We start from the raw sequence: 17,482 nt of genomic DNA on the forward strand, positions 1-17,482 counted from the left end.
TTAGAGTAAGGAAAAGAGAAATACAAAAGGGGTAGTGTAGATATCCGTGTGAGTAAACTGGTATAATTTAAACACCACCACTTTACTGCAGCAGTTCTACAGATGACGAATAGTTTTGGTCAAACATGGCTTACTTCTGTGATGAAACTGCCCTCAGTTTCTATGCAAACTTGTATTGTATCCCATGACATAAAAACCCCCCAAAATTCTGGAAATGCTTTCCTGATGCAAAGAGCTAAATTAGAAATGATGAATGCATGAAAAAAAGAAAAAAAAAAAAGGAAAGACTCATGTGAGTATTGATGTAGGCAATCTGTCATCCGCTCTTCACAAAGATGTTAATGATACAGCTTTAGTTCTTGAACCTGAGTGTGCTCCCTTTGCCTCTCTGTACTGCAAAGCCACTTCCTGCTCCAAAAAGGTCATCTGAGTAGTTGTTAAATGACATGTAAAACTCAGGTCGAGCTGACCAGATCTTATATTTTAGTGACGAAGGTTATTATTTTCAGAAGTGGAAAGAGCAGCATCTCCAGGGTATTTTTTGTTTCTTCGGTTTTTTGTTTGTTTGTTTGTTTGTTTTTTGTTTTGTTTGTTTTGTTTTGTTTTGTTTTTTGTTTGTGGTTTTGTTGTCTTTGTTGTTTTTTATAGAACATTTTTCTTCTGAATAGAACAGGCCATGAGGTCAGAAACATCCTGACTCTTATCTGTCATCAAATCAGCCTTAAATAACTAGGAAATATACAGGGGATTACACTGTCCCTCCTCTGCAGGAAGCAGATCTACAGCTACAACAAACCCTATAATAGCAAAATACCTCAAATCCCAGACTGTAGCTTAGTCCTGGGGGCCCAGGGGGTCCAGGCGGCCCAGGTGGCCCAGGGGAGCCAGGAGGTCCTGGTGGTCCAGGTTTCCCAGGAGACCCAACAGTACCAGCTTCTCCTTTGGGGCCTCTTGATCCAGTGACTCCAGGATCACCCTAAAATAAAAGGTGAGTCTATTGCTATACAGAACATGCAAAAGTAGATGCAAATAAGTAGGTTCATAAAATCATAGAGTGGTTTGGGTTGAAAGGGACCCTAAAGATCATGTAGTACTAACCTCTCTGCCATGGGCAGGGACACCTTCTACTAGATCAGGTTGCTCAAAGACCTTTGCAACCTGGCCTTGAACTTTTCCAGGGAGCTAGCATTCCCCTGATCATCTTCATGACCCTCCTCTGGACGCACTCAAGCAGGCCCATGTCTTATTCTGGGGGCCCCAGAGCTGAACACAGTACGCCAGATGGGGTCTCACGAGACCTGAGTAGCAGCAAGAATCACCTCCGTCATCCTCCTGGCCACACTTCTTAGGGAAGTACTTTGGCCAACTAAGAAGCCAAGTCTGCTGACTTCATTAGGTTTCACAATAATAATCTTTTAGACTTCTCAGACCTTTTCTAAATGCTGTATTAGAGTGATACTGTTATACTAATAAAGACTAATAAAATACTAATAAAAATACTAATAAAAAAGCTGTTGTTTTTTTTTCACCTTTGGACCAACAGTACCGGGAAGACCTCGATCACCCTGTAAAAGAATACCAATCCTAATTACTTATGGTAAGAACACTACACAGGCAACGAAAACACATTTATGATATTTTTGCTTAATTAAAATGCCCACAGATTTCTGTGTTGTTTTTAAAAAGTCTTTTCATTAAAATAAAAAGTATCAATATTCTGGTCATTTAGGACCAACTTTCAATGCTCCCATACTCGGAAATCTGCTTTCATGCTCTTCTGCATAAAGGGTGGTGTAGAAGCTCACTAGAGGACCAGATTTTCCTGTAATCTTAGTCTTTTCCACAGCCTTCTTAAGGCGAGGTGAAAAAAAATCTATTCAATATTTCAAATGCAGATTCACTAGCCCTCATTAAAGGCTTATAATTATATATTTATATCTGTTGGTCATACTTTTATCTCCTTTTTACCAGATTAAATGGTCTGAGCTCCTTCAGCCTGCCCTCATCAGTTACATACTCAAGGCCCCTGGCCATCTCCATAGCTCTCTGCTGCATATCCTTCTTGAAGTGGGGTGAAAAAAAATGGATGTAAGTAATTTGGAGAAACTTAGAAAGAGTGGCAATTTTGAAATATGTAGTTTTCAGTTCTATGGTAACACAAGAAATTTTCCACTGAAGTAGGAGCAAGATGTTTAACTTACCTTTTCTCCCTTCCATCCTGGTGGACCAACCACTCCATCAAGACCAGGAGGACCTTGAGGACCCTGTAGATGACAGGTAATCTAAAGTAGGTGCCACTTTAGAGCTGTCTTCATAGTACATGCATGTAAGTATTTTGGAACAACTGACAACACTGTATTATGAAAGACTTACGTGCACCACCAGGTAGCACCTAACACAACTAAGTTCTAACATTTGTATTTCTTGTCTTTATATCTAGTATTCTGAGAGTTTAGCTTTGTATCAAAAGAGTATTTAAATATACTTTTATAGAAAACAATATCAAACAATCAAAAATAATAAAAATTAATATAAACCAACATAATGTAAATGTTATCAGGCAAAATAATGGTGTTATTCAAGAAGGTTTTGATAACACTGCTACAGATGCGATGGGGTTGAAATCCAAATGCACTTCAGCCATCCACACTTTTGGAAACCTCAGTGTCAGATGAGAGCTATTTGAGAAAACACTGGTATTGACAACGTCAGAAAGTGACCCAGGTTTTCTATGTGAAGCCTCACTTAATTTTGCCTTGAAAACTGTACATTTCATTTTCCATCCAATTTCCTGTGGTGTATTCATGACTTAGCACACATTTGAGTGAGCAGCCAGGCTGGGAAAAACTGGGTTTGGAGAGTCAACCAGTCAGTCAGCACAGGTATTGAAGTAACTGTAAGTGGAAGAAAGGCAACAGTTACATGCATTTTTGCATACACTATGTTTTTCAAATTGGGCTTGGAAAACCTTTAATTAAATTTACAGGTGAGTATTCTGGCTTCTGAGAATCTTTTACCCATTTATTTATTCATTTGTTTTGGGGAAGGATATAAATGTTTGCAGAAAAAGACGGAAAAAATTATTTTTCTCTTGTATTTGAATGGTCACAAAGACATCATTTTCTCTCTTTACTTTTCCACTCCCTGTTCTTGCCCTTTGGATGCACTGTATGTGGTAGAATAACTAATCAATTATTTTTAATATTAACATGTTCAGAAATATTTTCAATAAGTTTCAAACACTTTCATATTGTAATTTGCTGTGATTACATAGCAGAGAAGTCAAGCACTGTGATTCCTACAGGCTGTTCAGAAGGGACAGGCAAGGAAGAAAGTGTAGAGGGCTCACCCTCTACATCAAAAGCTGTGAAGAACTGTCTCTGAAGAACAGCCACGAGCAGGTTGAAAGCTTATAGGTAAGAATCAGAGACCAAAGCAACAAAAGAAACCTTGTGGTTGGTGTATACTAACAGACTGACCAACAGGAGGGACTGTTGGTAAAGCCTTCTTACTCCAGCTACAGGAGGCATCACGCTTGCAGGCTCTTGTCTTGCTGGGGGACTTCAACCTCCCCAATACCTGCTGGAAAAGTAGCATGGTGACCTGTAGGTGATGCAAGAGAGGACAACTTCCTGAGCCAGGTAACACAGCCCTACTAGGGGGGATGTGATACTGGACCTCATGGTCAACGATGCAAGTGAGCTAATCAGTGACATCAAGGTTGGAAGCAGCCTGGGCTGTGGCAATCATGCACTCATGGATTTTGCAGTCCTGAGGGATGTGAGACAAGTGAAGAGTAAAGTCAGGACCCTGAATTTTAGGAAAGCCAACTTCCAGCTCTTCAAGTCAACTTCAGCTGTTTCTCAGGATGCCCTGGGAGACTGCTCTCAGAAACAAGGGAGCAGAATAGAGCTGGCAGATCTTTAAGGACACTTTCCATAGAGCAAAAGAGCTCTCAATCCCCAGGTGTAAGAAACCAGGAAAGGAAGGCAAGAAACTGGCACGGCTGAGTCAAGACAAGCTGGTAAAACTCAAGGGCAAGAAGGAAATGCACAGGGAGTGGAAGCAAGGACAGGTATCCTGGGAAGAGCATAGGGACACTGCCTGGTTGTACAGAGATGGGGTCAGGAAGGCCAAGGTGTAGCTGAAGCTGAACTTGGCAAGTGACACAAAGAATAACAAGAAGGGCTTCTACAGGTATGTCAACAAGAAAACAAAAGTCAAAGAATACATACTTCACCTGATGAGCAAGACTGGCAAACAGGTAACAAGAGATGAGGAGAGGGCTGAGTTACTCAACAACTTCTTTGCCTCAGTCTTCACTGTCAGTATCTCTTCCCACACTTCTGGAGTGAATGAACTGCAAGACAGGGACTGGGGGAGCAATCACCCTCCCACTGTGAGGATCAGGTTCATGACCACTTGTTGAACCCGAACCTACAGAAGTCTATGGGATCTGATGAGTTGCATCCCAGTGTCCTGAAAGAATTGGCTGATTGTAGTTGCCAAGCCACTCTCCATGATACTTAAGAAGTCATGGCAGTCAGGTGAAGTCCCTGCTGACTGGAAGAGGCGAAACATTACATCCGTTTTCAAAAAGCCTAGAAAGGAGGACCCCGGGAACTATGGACCTGTCAGTGTCACCTCTGTGCCTGGGAAGATGATGGAACAGATCCTCCTAGAAGCTGTGCTAAGGCACATGGAGGACAGGGAGGTGATTAGAGACAGCCAGCATGGCTCCACCAAGGGCAAGTCCTGCTTGACCAACCTAGTGTCCTTCTATGATACAGTAACTACATCAGCGGATAAAGAAAGGGCAATGGATATCATTTGTCTAGACTTCTGTAAAGACTTTGACACAGTCCCCCACAAAATCTGCTCTAAATTGGAGAGATGTGGATCTGATGGGTGGACTGTTTGGTGGATGAGGAAGTGTCTAAAGGGTAGTGGTCAATGGCACAATATCTGCATGGACACCAGTCACAAGTGGTGTACCTCCAGGGTCTGTATTGGGACCAGTTTAATATCTTCATCAATGACTGAGACAGCATGATTGAGTTTACCCTGAGCAAGTTTGCAGATGACATCAAGTTGAGTGGTGCAGCTGTCACACCTGAGGGACGGGATGCCATCCAGAGAGACTTAGATGAGCCCACATGAACCCCATGAGGTCCGACAAAGCCAAGAGTAAGGTCCTGCATCTTGGTCAGGGCAACCCCCTGTATCAATCCAGGCTGGGGGATGAAGAGATTGAGAGCAGGCCTCCAGAGAAGGACTTGGGGGTACTGGTGAATGAAAGACTGGACATGAACCGGCAATGTGCACTTGTAGCCCAGAAGGCAAACTGTATCTTGGGCTGCATCAAAAAGAATGTGGCCCACAGGTCGAGGGAGATGATTCTATCCCTCTACTCTGCTCTGGTGAGACCGCACCTGGAGCACTGTGTCTGGCTCTGGAGCCCTCAGTACAGGAAAGACATAGACCTGCTGGAGAGGGTCCAGAGGAGGCCACAAAAATGATTAGAGGGTTGGAACACCTCTGCTATGAGGAATAACTGAGAGAGTTGGGGTTGTTCAGCCTAGAGAAGTGAAGGCTGTGGGGAGACCTTATTGCAGCCTTTCAGTACTTCCAAGGAGCCTAAAAGAAAGATAGGGACAGACTTTAGCAGGACCTGTTGTGACAGGACATGGAGTAATGGTTTTAACCTAAAGAAGACGAGATTCAGGCTAGACATAAGGAAGAAATTTTTTACACTGAGGGTGGTAATAGACTGGAACAGGTTGCCCAGAGAAGTGGTAGATCTGGTAGATCCCCATCTCTGGAAACATTCAAGGCCAGGCCGGAGAGGGCTCTGAGCAACCTGATCTAGTTGAATGTTCCTCCTCATTGCAGGGGCTTGAACTAGATGATCTTTGAAAGCCCCTTCCAACTCAAACTGTTCTATGGTTCTATAAAGAGAGTAATATATCCAGTGCTGGTCCAATTTGTATTAATAAATGAGGTCCTCATCTGCTTCTTCTTTCAGTACCAAGGATGGTGGGTTTGGTATATTGTAAAGGAGTTTGAAAAAGACTGTCTGGACTGTGGAAATTTTTTACATTTGCAATCTATGCAGAAAACATCCAGGAAGGACTGACAGGCCACGTGTGGCAGGATAAGCAGAGCATGGGGAAGGCATGCTAGAAGTGTGGCCACCATGCAGGACATTGGAGAGCTGCTGTCAGTCCACCTACAGATCTTTACAACTAAACCATGGGCTCTTCATGCACTAATTCATTAATTAGAGTAATTAAGAATAAGAAGGAATGGAAAATGGTTTTCTACTATCAAAGTCCTTGGGTCATCACCAGCAAGTTTCCTAACAACTAGTGGGGAAAGTGTGCTCTCAATACATAATTTTGTCCTGCTCCCTACATCCTCTAGATGAGACGCTTCATTCTTTTCTAGTCATTGGGATTTTCCTCCAAGGAAACCATGCTATAGAAGGATGTGGGTGGAAAGGCATTGCAGACAGCTGGGTCCCATCCTTTTGTGGTATCAGTATATTACAAGGTTAGCAATTCACAGAAGGACATCCAGGCCCTACAGCTTTGACAAGTTTAATGAGACAGAAACCACTGGAGCATCAATCATGTTTAAGGCTTTTCATTGCATAATATGTTAGGAGTGTGATAAATTAGCCAGTGCAGGTTGTCGCTGTTGTAGCAGCATGAAGTTCAGCACAGGCCTTGTTGGTTTCATGGCTGGCAGGTTCTGAGCTCCATGTTGTTACTTGAGCACTGTTGACTACTTCCATGCTACAAGAACTGGCCTATGCTACTGTAACTGCAGGACAAACATGCCCTGAGTGCATCATGTTGTTGAATCAGAGGCTGACTCTGCAAATAGCACTGAGAAAGGACCATTGAGAATTCAGAACATGATCTAACTGCTGTCACTGCATAAAACCATTGAAAAATCCTTTAGTAATTTCTAGAAGGCAAAGGATAACAGAAGAAAGCAAAATGTTTACAATACACTAATTTAATAAATGTTTGATATTTATTTTCACATTTAAGTCAGTGACACATTTCTAAGGATCTGAATTACAACTGTTAATTGTCATGCAACCCAGTTGTCAAAGCTCCTTTGCATATACAGAGGAGGCCTTTTCTGAAACATGCTTGGATGAAAAATGCTGCTTTTTGAGCCTACCTCTGGGACCAGACTACTTCACCTTAGTGAAACATCTCATTACCAGGCCAGAACCACTAACTGCCTTATCAATCACCTCTAAAATAGTAAAACAAAAGGACATTTTAGTTCGTAAGCAAGCACATACTCAAAACACAGCCAAAGCACCGTGTACCAAACACTGAAACTGTGTGTAGCTCGGCCAAATGATAGTCCATGTGTAGCTATATCTTCTGCACTCTGTTTATCATAGCTTTAATTTAGTGTGAGGTTTATAGGGATACAAATTATTCCAAGAGGGAACACTCTGAAACTTCGAAGTCCAAAAATTGCCCTGATTTCTGACATGTATCAAGTGGACACTCCAACCTACAAGGGCCTAAAACTTGGATGAACAAAAATTTCCAATGTTTACACTTCGTTGTAGCATGAGAGTATGAGACCCAGGTCCTGACAGAAAAGAACTGGTTTTCAGGGAAGGGCTCTGAGTTATTGGATGGTTACCCCTTACAGCTCTGAGAAGTCATATATACAATTCAGGCTATTCTCAGTGTTTCCCTTCAGTATTCATACATCCGCAGCTCTTAGTTTTCATTGGCTTCACATGCATGTGCTTCTTGGATCCCATTTTAAAGATTTCCAACTCTTTAATTTATCTCTGCACAAAGGATGTTGCCTTTTACCTTGGTGGCCAGATAAATAAAATTTACCATACCCACCTTTTTAGTTTTAGTGTTAACTTCCAACTTCCTGAAGCTGTAGTTATTCACAGCTGAGATACAGTGAGATTTCCTCTTTAACAAGCGTCACCAATAACAATTATTTAATATATGGTAATTACACCTTGTCAGATAAAGAAATGGTGACCCACTTTGAATATATGGATCAAAACTAGTCCTGAGAACAACTGCTACTGGCAGATGGTTGATAGGGAATAAGGAAACCATATTAGTCAATATAGTTCCAGAGAGGATTCACAGAGCTGATCAATGCTAAAAATATGGTTCTCTTCACTGAAAAAACACTTTACTGGGGATTTATAGACAAATATGGGTAACACTTACACTTTTAACAACCTTTTTTACTGTAGAAATGTATTTAATCTGTCCACAGGAATAAGTGTTTCTATTTAGCTGAAGGAAAAGGAGTTCCTGAAAGAGGAAAATTTAATTTATGCTAAAAATTCCCTGCAAATTATGTAAATGATTTAGCAAGCTTCATTTTCCTGAAAGCACAACAGGAAAATAATCCTTAGCCTTATTCAGTGTTGGTAAAAGCATCCTTTTTACTTACTGTGGTCCAGATTCACTGGTATTTGTCTGCCAAACGTACATGCTGCTGTGCAGTAACGTGCTTTGGTTAACTAGACTTTTTTTATTATTTTTTGTAAAAAATGTGCATAGAATCCAAGCTCTTCAGTTAAAAATATTCTGCAATATTATTAAAAATTATGCAGACTTAGAACCTACTGTTGTAGGACAGAAAAAATATTAACATTTGTGCATAAATGGGTACTCACTTCAGAGCCTTGCTCACCAGAAGCTCCATCTTCCCCTGGTGATCCAGGAGGTCCTACACCTGAATCAGGTGCTGGCTTTCCGGGCAGTCCTGGAAGGCCTGGTGGCCCAGGAAGACCCTGGATAAATCAGTAGCATTGTTAGAAATGGGTCTAGCCAGTTTCATTTCTGTATACATGAAACAGGAAAAGCTCTGCTCAGTTTGGATTACCATCTCCCTTCTGCTTTATTAAGAACCAATTTTAGTTTCACAGATACACTCCTTACATAGGGTCACACTGATCTCATCCATCCTTGCCCTCTGAATTGTGCCACCTCATGGCATGCAACAGCAACCTTAAGCTAAAAACCCAGTAAAGACCTTAGAGGTATTCCAGTGATCAACGTAATGTTAAGAAACATAACCAGAATTAAATGAAGGAATCATTGAACAGAGGCAAGTGGTTAGTATTTCTCTACTAATTTCAAAGCTTTTCTCCATGCTATTGCACTGAGAATCTGTATTCATGGTCAAGACCTGACTGTGCTTAGTGCTGTAAAAATGGCCTGTGTTCCAACAAGCTATCCTGTGTGGACATGAGCAGATGCAGTTTAATTGAATAAAATGAATGAAATATATTACTTTAGGATAAATAGTACATTTGCAAATATTCTCTCTCACGTGCAAGTTCGTCCCTGTTACTGACTGCATTAGCAGGAGAACATGGGCAGTTTGAAATTTTGGGGCATGGCACTGTAAGGCAAGCACTCCTTAATTCTGACTTAGGGTAACCTACAGGATTCTGTTAGGAAGATGGTCATCCTGGATTTTCAACACAGTCAACAGAGCCTTCTGCAGGGAGACATTACAAGCATTCACCTGTCTCATTAACTACACAGGACATCTAAAGAGGCTAGCCTCCTAAATTAGGCAACATAGCTAACTTTCACATGAGGCAATTCGACTGCTGAAGAGCCTTGGGAAAAAAAGTATTCAGCACTTTGATGGAAAGAAGAAACAGAAAAGAAGTCTTGAGGCAGAAATGAGTCTGCAAGAATGAAAAACATCACTAGATTTGTTGCAAAACAGAGGCCTCAGAATGCTATAGCATTCTGGAGTTCATAGGAGACCGGCATTCAGGGAGTTCATTCCTCAGAAAGTTGCATTATTATTGCTGAAACAGGTTCTAATCGAAGGGTTGAAATGCTCTATCCCAAAGACTGCAGAAAATATTACCTCTCACTCCATCTAGATAGCTCAGTAAAAGTCTTCCAATTAATGTCTCTTCACCTTCAGCCACTTCTCATTTTCCTAACATTTGTCCTTAATTGTATATATTGTCTAATTCATTATATATCTGACTAGTTCTGTGGATGGAAACCCACATTATTTGCAATAGGAATACATATTTTATAGATTGCTACGTGGTAAATGTAGGTCTGTCTGACTCTCTAGAGAAAATAGGTGAATAAGTGGCTCAAGAACAAAACAAAACATACAAAATTATTCCAGATCTGCCAACAAGTTCCAGTTAATTGATGTGTTTCCCAAAAAAAGGCATAGTGTTCTGTGCAGGTTGCATAGGAAAGATAGCCTCTCATTGGAAACAAAACAAAACAAAACAAAACAAAACAAAACAAGTCTATCAAAAAACAAAAAAAATTAGACCTCCCCCCCATTCCAAAATTTTCCTTTGCCACCCACTCAGAATCAGAGCAAGAAAAATAAGCCAGATGTCCTGTTTTAATCCACAACCTTGCTCATCTGAGTACTGTCTCTCAAAAAATGTCAACTCTCTGTGGAGGGAAAGCACAAGATTGATTTAGCAATTCAGTCTCTGAAACAAATTTTACCTGTGGCTGTTCACACATAATACTAAGAGTGGCAGACTAAGCTAAAATGTTAAACCAGTATTCATCATCCCATCCTCTGTTCCTGGAGGTTACTGGTCCCAGGCACAGCTGAAAGCCCGTGAATCAGCTGGATTTTACAGCACAGTCTACTGAAATGAACTGAAACTGATGCTGACTTTCCTGAGTATTATGTCTGCAAAATTAAGTAGATTAGTAGATTCACAAGCCAAATAAATTCTTTCTGAAACTGAGATAGACACCTCCAGGAGAAGGATGAGGTGAACATCTAAGGCAGCAACTGCTTTGACTGAGTTTAACCAATGGCCAAGTGTGCATTAACAGCTCAAGACTCAGTTTTACCTGGCGTGAATACTTCTTCTCAATGACAGAAGTCTCATCTCCCATTTTACACAGCTCCAAGAACCTCACTCAGGAACATGTGCGTAAAAATCTTCTTAACTTTCACTAAATCAAAGCACTCATGTCTGCTAGCCAGTCTTGATGTGACAGTGTCACAATTCTTCACAACATCAAGAATACATGGAAATTCAAATGACCATCAAAATTGATCAACAGTGGAAGTTGCAGTGTAATGTATTTCATATTGACATTTTTTAGAAGAGGTATTCCAAATTAGAAAAGCAAAAAATAGCGTCATTCCCATCTCTCTGCTCTTTACTCTCTTCTCTGAATCAGTTTTAAAGCATTTTGCCATTTTAAAAAGTCCTCTTGGCATTATCCCTTTGTTGTCCTCTTTCTTTCTCACACTTCTTTCTCACTGACATACACTTAGACCTTTTCAGACGTTGAAATGAAACCCTTCAAAGCATTTATGGATGCTGTGATTTAAGCATGTGCAAAATTTGCATTGTGAAATGGACCTCCCACAATCTTGATGAGTAAAGCAAAGCTCTTAATTACACTAGTAGTAAATAAACATCAATATATACTTACTCTTAAAATCTCAGTCTCTCCATCAATGTCTCCAGAATCTGATTCTTCAGGTTCTGGTCTATTCTGAAATTAGAAGAATTCCATTTTAAAATATTGCTTCTAAAGACGACAAATGAAAATATCACTTGCCAATTAATGTAAAAACAATTAGAATCAATACTTTTGCGGCAGACTGTCACTGGTGAAATACGTTGTAATACAACAAAAGTATTTCAGTTATGTTTCTGGTGTTTCATACCATTTTATTGTGTAGACACTCAGCTTTATACTTACCTTCAGGTGCTCTATGAGTACAGCAATAATGATCCTGCACGATATACATGCTGTATGACTGTTTAAGTGAACTGAAGATGAAGCAATATCTCAGACAAATTTTAACTTCAGAAAAATGTCTGTCAACATTAAGAATATCCTAAAATGCATACCTAATAATAAGACACTATTTCCTAGAATGTATGTCCTAGTTCAAAAGCCAAATTGTGAGATTCCTACAACTGGAATTAAAAAAGGGTATTTTATAAAGGGAAAGTAATATACTAAAACATTTAAAAAATATTTTGTTAGAAAAAGAATTTGGGTTTAGTATTACAATCTAGTTGTACTCATCTATAAGACAATTTAATAAATTCAAGCTGCTTCAGCTTCAAATCCATCTTCATACATTATGGAACCTATAATGCCAACTATGGTCATCATACAAAAGAACTTTTAAAACCTCTAAAGAAAAAAGTATTTTACATGGAAAATTTGCCATGACTTGTCTGCATAGTATATACAGCAAAGTGAAATGAAGTCCACTTATCCTTTTTTTTTTAAATTATAGGACTTGCTATGAAAGTTTTGTAGAACTCATAATTTTAAAAATTAAAAGGAATCAACCAAGATTTGCAACAAACAAATTGGCAGTTGAAATATGACTTTTCTACATGTGTGAGTTCCACCACATTTAAAATGAAATAGTGTCAACTCATATAAAAGTAAATTAACTATAGATTCTCAATGCAAGTGCTTTGTGAGTTTCATCACCGTGTATGCTTTATAAACTACAGCCCCAAGTACACAGAGAACTAGTACCTGGATTGGTTATAATAGCACAGAAGCTAAGGTTTCAAAAGCCCAGGAGTCAGGGATGCATTCCCTGGCTGCACTTCACTTCACTTCACTTCACTTCACTTCACTTCACTTCACTTCACTTCACTTCACTTCACTTCACTTTCGAATAAAAGGCCTTGAAATTTATTATGACAGACAACAAGAAAGTAAAGGCTGTGCCAGACCTGGTGTTCATTGTTATGTTTAGAGAAGTGGCCTTTGGATGAGAAAAGCTGCTGCATTGGAGCACCTTGTCCTACTGATCTGGAGCTACATTGCTGGTCTCCTGAAGTCAGTCCCAGTGGAAGCTAAATAGTGTAGTCCTTCATAACACCATTACTCTATTTTTATGCTACAGGAACAGATTGGTATAATTTAGCAGACCCTAGATCAGGGAAGCATGTAATTCATTTTCATCACTGGAATATGTTGCAAACTATATTGTTAAATACTCACAATACTTGGTGTGACAGATAGTTTTGTTTAGAAGTCCACCACAGGACTTACACTGGTGTCAGTGGTGGGCTGTGTCTACATGTAAAAGGTCCAAATACGGAAAGGAGATGAACCTGAAACCTACTCTTTAACATTGAAGGAGTACTGAGCATTCAAAATACGAACACTGTCACTTCACCACACTCGTATGAGTTGTAGTATTTAAAGACAGCAAACATAAGTCACTGTTAAACCATTTGTGTGTTCAGTAGTGGGAAGAAATTAATAATTCAAGTTTATAATGTGTTTTTGAGAAAATTTCTGTTTCTTTTTCTCTCATATATTATTGCTTTTGCACAGGAGAACACACATATCAACTGTTTTTTAAAAATGTGAATACTGGCTATTTATGTAGATTATAGTACTCACACACTGTAGTCAGACATTTATTTGCATTTCTGCATGAGTGTGTTAGAAAGCATTATTATCTCTGTAGCAGTCAGGCTACTTTCCCAGAGAAAAACCTCCTATTTAATTCTGGATTCCCCTAAGGTAACCCAAGCTCATTGACAGAGAAGCCCAGATACTCACTAATCCTCGGGAAGGAGCAGATGGTCCTTCAGGTCCTGGTAGGCCAGGGGGTCCTGGCAGTCCAGGGGGTCCTGGCAATCCCTCACCAGGATCACTCTAAAACAAGAATGAAGATAAATAGCAAGGATTTAATCATATAAACGCAGAGCAGGGATTTTCAGCACTAGCTGCAGCCTGTGTGGATTTCTAGTCAAAAGAAACAATAGAAGTGTCTGCTCAGATACTATGAGCACAGGGGAACCTTGTTCATTTCTAAGATAAGCTCCCAAGCAATATAACCTTTGCATTGGCAAAGGAAGGAAGGACTTTTCCCTTTCTAACTTCTGCAATGAATTTGCAAATGTACAAGCAGCACTAACAGCGTTTTACAGTGTATATTTATTGTCAGAACAATGTTTTACTGTGGTTCTTGCGTTTTTAGGGTATATTTATGACTACCCCTAAATGAAAAGGTGGAAAGTGTGGTCATGGTACTTAATAAGTAAATTTCTTCATTTTATTACTACCATCTGTAATGCTTTTCCCAATACCACCATGTCATTACTATTTTTCTATGTGTTGACCTTTAGCTACTGTTAATGCAATGAAAAGCCCTGTTCAAATCTGTGTCATTTTCTCTCATAATTACTACCATCTCTTCTTATTTGTCTTTTTTATATCATCTCTGACATTTTGCTGAGGCTAGTTTCAGGTGCTTCTGCTTAAGATATTTACAACTTTTCTTGATTTTTCTGCTCAACTCCAGTATTTTTCACTCAAGAGTTGAGGTTCTGTCTCTACTTTTAAAATCTAAAGTTGGAAGTCTTTTGCAATGTAACTTTTCATTCTCAACTCTATATGTGCCTTTTTCTGGAGAATTCACTAAGCAGGATTTGGCCATTGTGTTTTAAACTCTTTTGGGAGAAGGATGCGCTTCTGCAACCCTTAAAATGGGGACACTAATGTTTCATATTTAAATAACTGGCAGATCATAAATAACTGGCAGACAAAACCATTATTATTGCTTAATATGCACGTTGTTTCCGTCAAATGATGGGCACTCATTTAATTTCCTTTTTTGAGATCTTGTATAGCTCTAACAGTGATTGATCCCTCTTGTTTTCACCTGATACTTCTCTGATACTTCCGACAGAGGGAATGCCAGGAGAAAATACAGTGTCATCCTCTCCCTCCCTGGCATTCAATAACCATAATTCACTGTTCTGAGGAGTTCCTCAATGTCCATTTTGGACATCCTTCCTACATGGTGATCCTGGTTTCAGGACACATGTCCATTTAGAGGGGAAGAAAGAGCAAAATAACTGCTCATATCTCAGAGTTTCTCACACAATGAGGAGTGAAAAGCTCAGCCTTCCCCCTACCAACGCTTTCATGTAGCACAGATTCCTAACCACCCACACTGACACTGCAGAGCTGCAAAGTGCAACCTCCTTCCCACCTTCCACCAGGAGGAGAGAAACCAGACTGGTTGCACTGGGCTTTCTTAAAGGGGTAGAAATCACAGCGACATAACTGACACTGTTATAGCCAACCTCTACTGATCTATGCTTTACCCTCTAACCTGCCAATTTGTTGTCTGTTTTTATGAGCATTTTAATTATGTTCTCTAAATTAATATATTCAGTCACACAGCAGGAAAAAAATTTACCTGCCTCTTGGTCACTTGCTCTTCATGCTTCAGCATTCACTAGATACAAGTATTACTACTTTTCTTTGTTCCCTGTGGCTCTGTCAAATAGTTCCTATAATAATACTTCATTCACATTGACAGAGAATGTGTTTAATTAATTTGGGGCTGTTCTCACTGTCAAACACCATGTTAATTTAGAAATATTCTTCATTAATTTTAACATATCCTTTGCTTTTTTCCAGGTGCTTCTATCACATTAGTTCCTGTCAGTGTTTTGTGCCTGTTTTCATGAAATTTCTTCCACTTTGTGTGTATTACAAGGAAAAAAAAAACAAAACCAAAAAACCAGCAAGCAGCTCTCACACTTGGATCACAGTCATGTCTAGGAAGCCTACCTTTATCCATTCCCAAGGAGCACCTCATGGTTGTATCTCTGCACTAAACAAGGACCACAGCGAAAAAGTGACAGGTCCACTCTCCACTGATATGTAGCATCCCATTCATTCCCAGCTTTCCAGTTTCAGTGAGAAGAAACAGAAACAGGCAGGTGGATACTGCTACTGTTCCTCAAATTTAAATATTATTCTGAAAAAGTGCTGACTGTCTTTATAAACCATAACAGATTTGAATTTTTTGTTTGCATAGATAGATTCTTTAAGCTTTGCTCACCCTACCAACATAACAGGTCCTAGGAAATCACACTGATTGGAATTAACAAGTCTGGAGACCATTCTTTGTCCCTGAGGTCAGGTAGAAAAAACTGTATGTGGTCACAGGACTTAGGTACTTGGCCCCAGGCCTCCTTTCAGCCCTTTGTGTTCAAAGCTAATATTTTGAGCATGGAGTTTTTGTGTAATTTTGATAACATGAGAACTATACTGCAACCCATCAGCACGATGAGTAGTTGAAATTAAGAAGCCTGTTGAGATAACACTGGGGGAGCATGTAGAATGAACAGAGCCAAACAATTAACAGCCATTGCTACTCCTGAACAATGCTGAGGCATTATCTGAGAGAAGTCTATTTGACATGGGCCAAGATATTGTTGGGGACCGTGCTTGCAGGTCTGAATGATCAGCAATTCAGTCAGTTCCTGGGCCTGTTTCATTTGGCAGTGTAGATGTAGCACTTCTTGCTGGAGATCAAAATAGTTACTCAACAACAGTTTCAGCTTCAACAGCTGCAATATAAAGCTTCTTTTGCTAATTTGCACTTTTCTTAGAAGTAGAAAAAATGTTAAAAACTATAATCTTGAGAAGTTTTCCATTTGCTTTGTTTTCATCAAAAGCAGTCTGACTGATTTTATTATTTACTAACATGGATTATTTATGTCAGTACAAAGCATTCTGGAAATTACTCTGGCCACAAGAATGACCAGTGCACATTTGCAGGAAATATGGGAAGCTAATTGTCGAATGACAAAGTAATTTTTTTTCCAGCCTTTTCACTGTGTGACTGACAAACATATAGGCAAAACTGAGCCTTTGCTCGAGGAGCTGTAGTAGTTCCACAGTGTAGAAGAACCAAAGGAGTCTCCTGGCAAGTGACCACAGAGAGGGAAGGCATCTGCATTAGCTCTGTATCAGGAGAGAAGAATGCAGAGAACTAGCCAAATGGGGAAAGAAGGTTATAGATAATCATGGGCTACCAACACCTGTGCAACTCCTAAGATATGTTTAGACATTCTACTCCTGCTCAAGCGATTTAGGAAAAATCATAGAAAGGCTGACGAGTATGTTGACTTGTTGTGAAGGACTGACGGATATTGTAGACACAAAGTGCCAGCTCAAAAGAAAGCGTGAATCTCTACCACCAGTGGGGCTATGAAAGACACTACCTTTTTTCCTCAGAGACTGCTGTGCCACATGTTATCAAGCTTAGGAGGAGGTATTATTCCTGCATATCACTGTCGCAGTGATGGCTCTCCAAGAGCAGAACAGCCAGTGTTTCATCCTGCTGTGCAGTCCAGTCATGCAAGGGAATGGTGGGTGGCAGGCTCTTGAGTCCACGTAGCCCTGGGGCAAAACCAGTTTGCCTCTCTCACAATACAGTGAAGTGCTGTTCTCTGGACACAGTGTTGTCTAAAACAGTCAACTACTCTAACATGTATTCCCAAAATCTATCTTTCATCACTCAAGACCTTGTTAACTCATTTGTTGCAGAATATTTTTACTTGAACTGTACTTTGCCTTTGAGTTATACCAAGATCTATGTATACTTAGTTATTAATATTATATATAGAATTATTATTAATAGT

General features: G+C 39.8%; 1 protein-coding gene across 10 annotated transcripts in view; it reads right to left on the reverse strand.

Annotated features, from left to right (window-relative positions):
* Positions 1-17,482, reverse strand: part of COL15A1 (collagen type XV alpha 1 chain) — a 133,081-nt gene that overhangs the window by 49,968 nt on the left and 65,631 nt on the right. For 9 of the 10 annotated variants that reach the window (XM_071804659.1, XM_065830458.2, XM_071804657.1 and 6 more), the window contains 6 exons: positions 13,596-13,691; positions 11,478-11,540; positions 8,693-8,809; positions 2,202-2,264; positions 1,530-1,565; positions 815-976 (listed from right to left, as the gene is read on the reverse strand). In XM_071804659.1, the coding sequence (XP_071660760.1) occupies positions 815-976; positions 1,530-1,565; positions 2,202-2,264; positions 8,693-8,809; positions 11,478-11,540; positions 13,596-13,691 (537 nt within the window). The remainder of the gene's footprint in view (positions 1-814; positions 977-1,529; positions 1,566-2,201; positions 2,265-8,692; positions 8,810-11,477; positions 11,541-13,595; positions 13,692-17,482) is intronic. The other variant, XM_065830454.2, reaches the window with a different exon arrangement.

Source organism: Patagioenas fasciata, chromosome 2, assembly GCF_037038585.1.
Source record: "Patagioenas fasciata isolate bPatFas1 chromosome 2, bPatFas1.hap1, whole genome shotgun sequence".
Lineage (NCBI taxonomy): Eukaryota > Metazoa > Chordata > Aves > Columbiformes > Columbidae > Patagioenas > Patagioenas fasciata.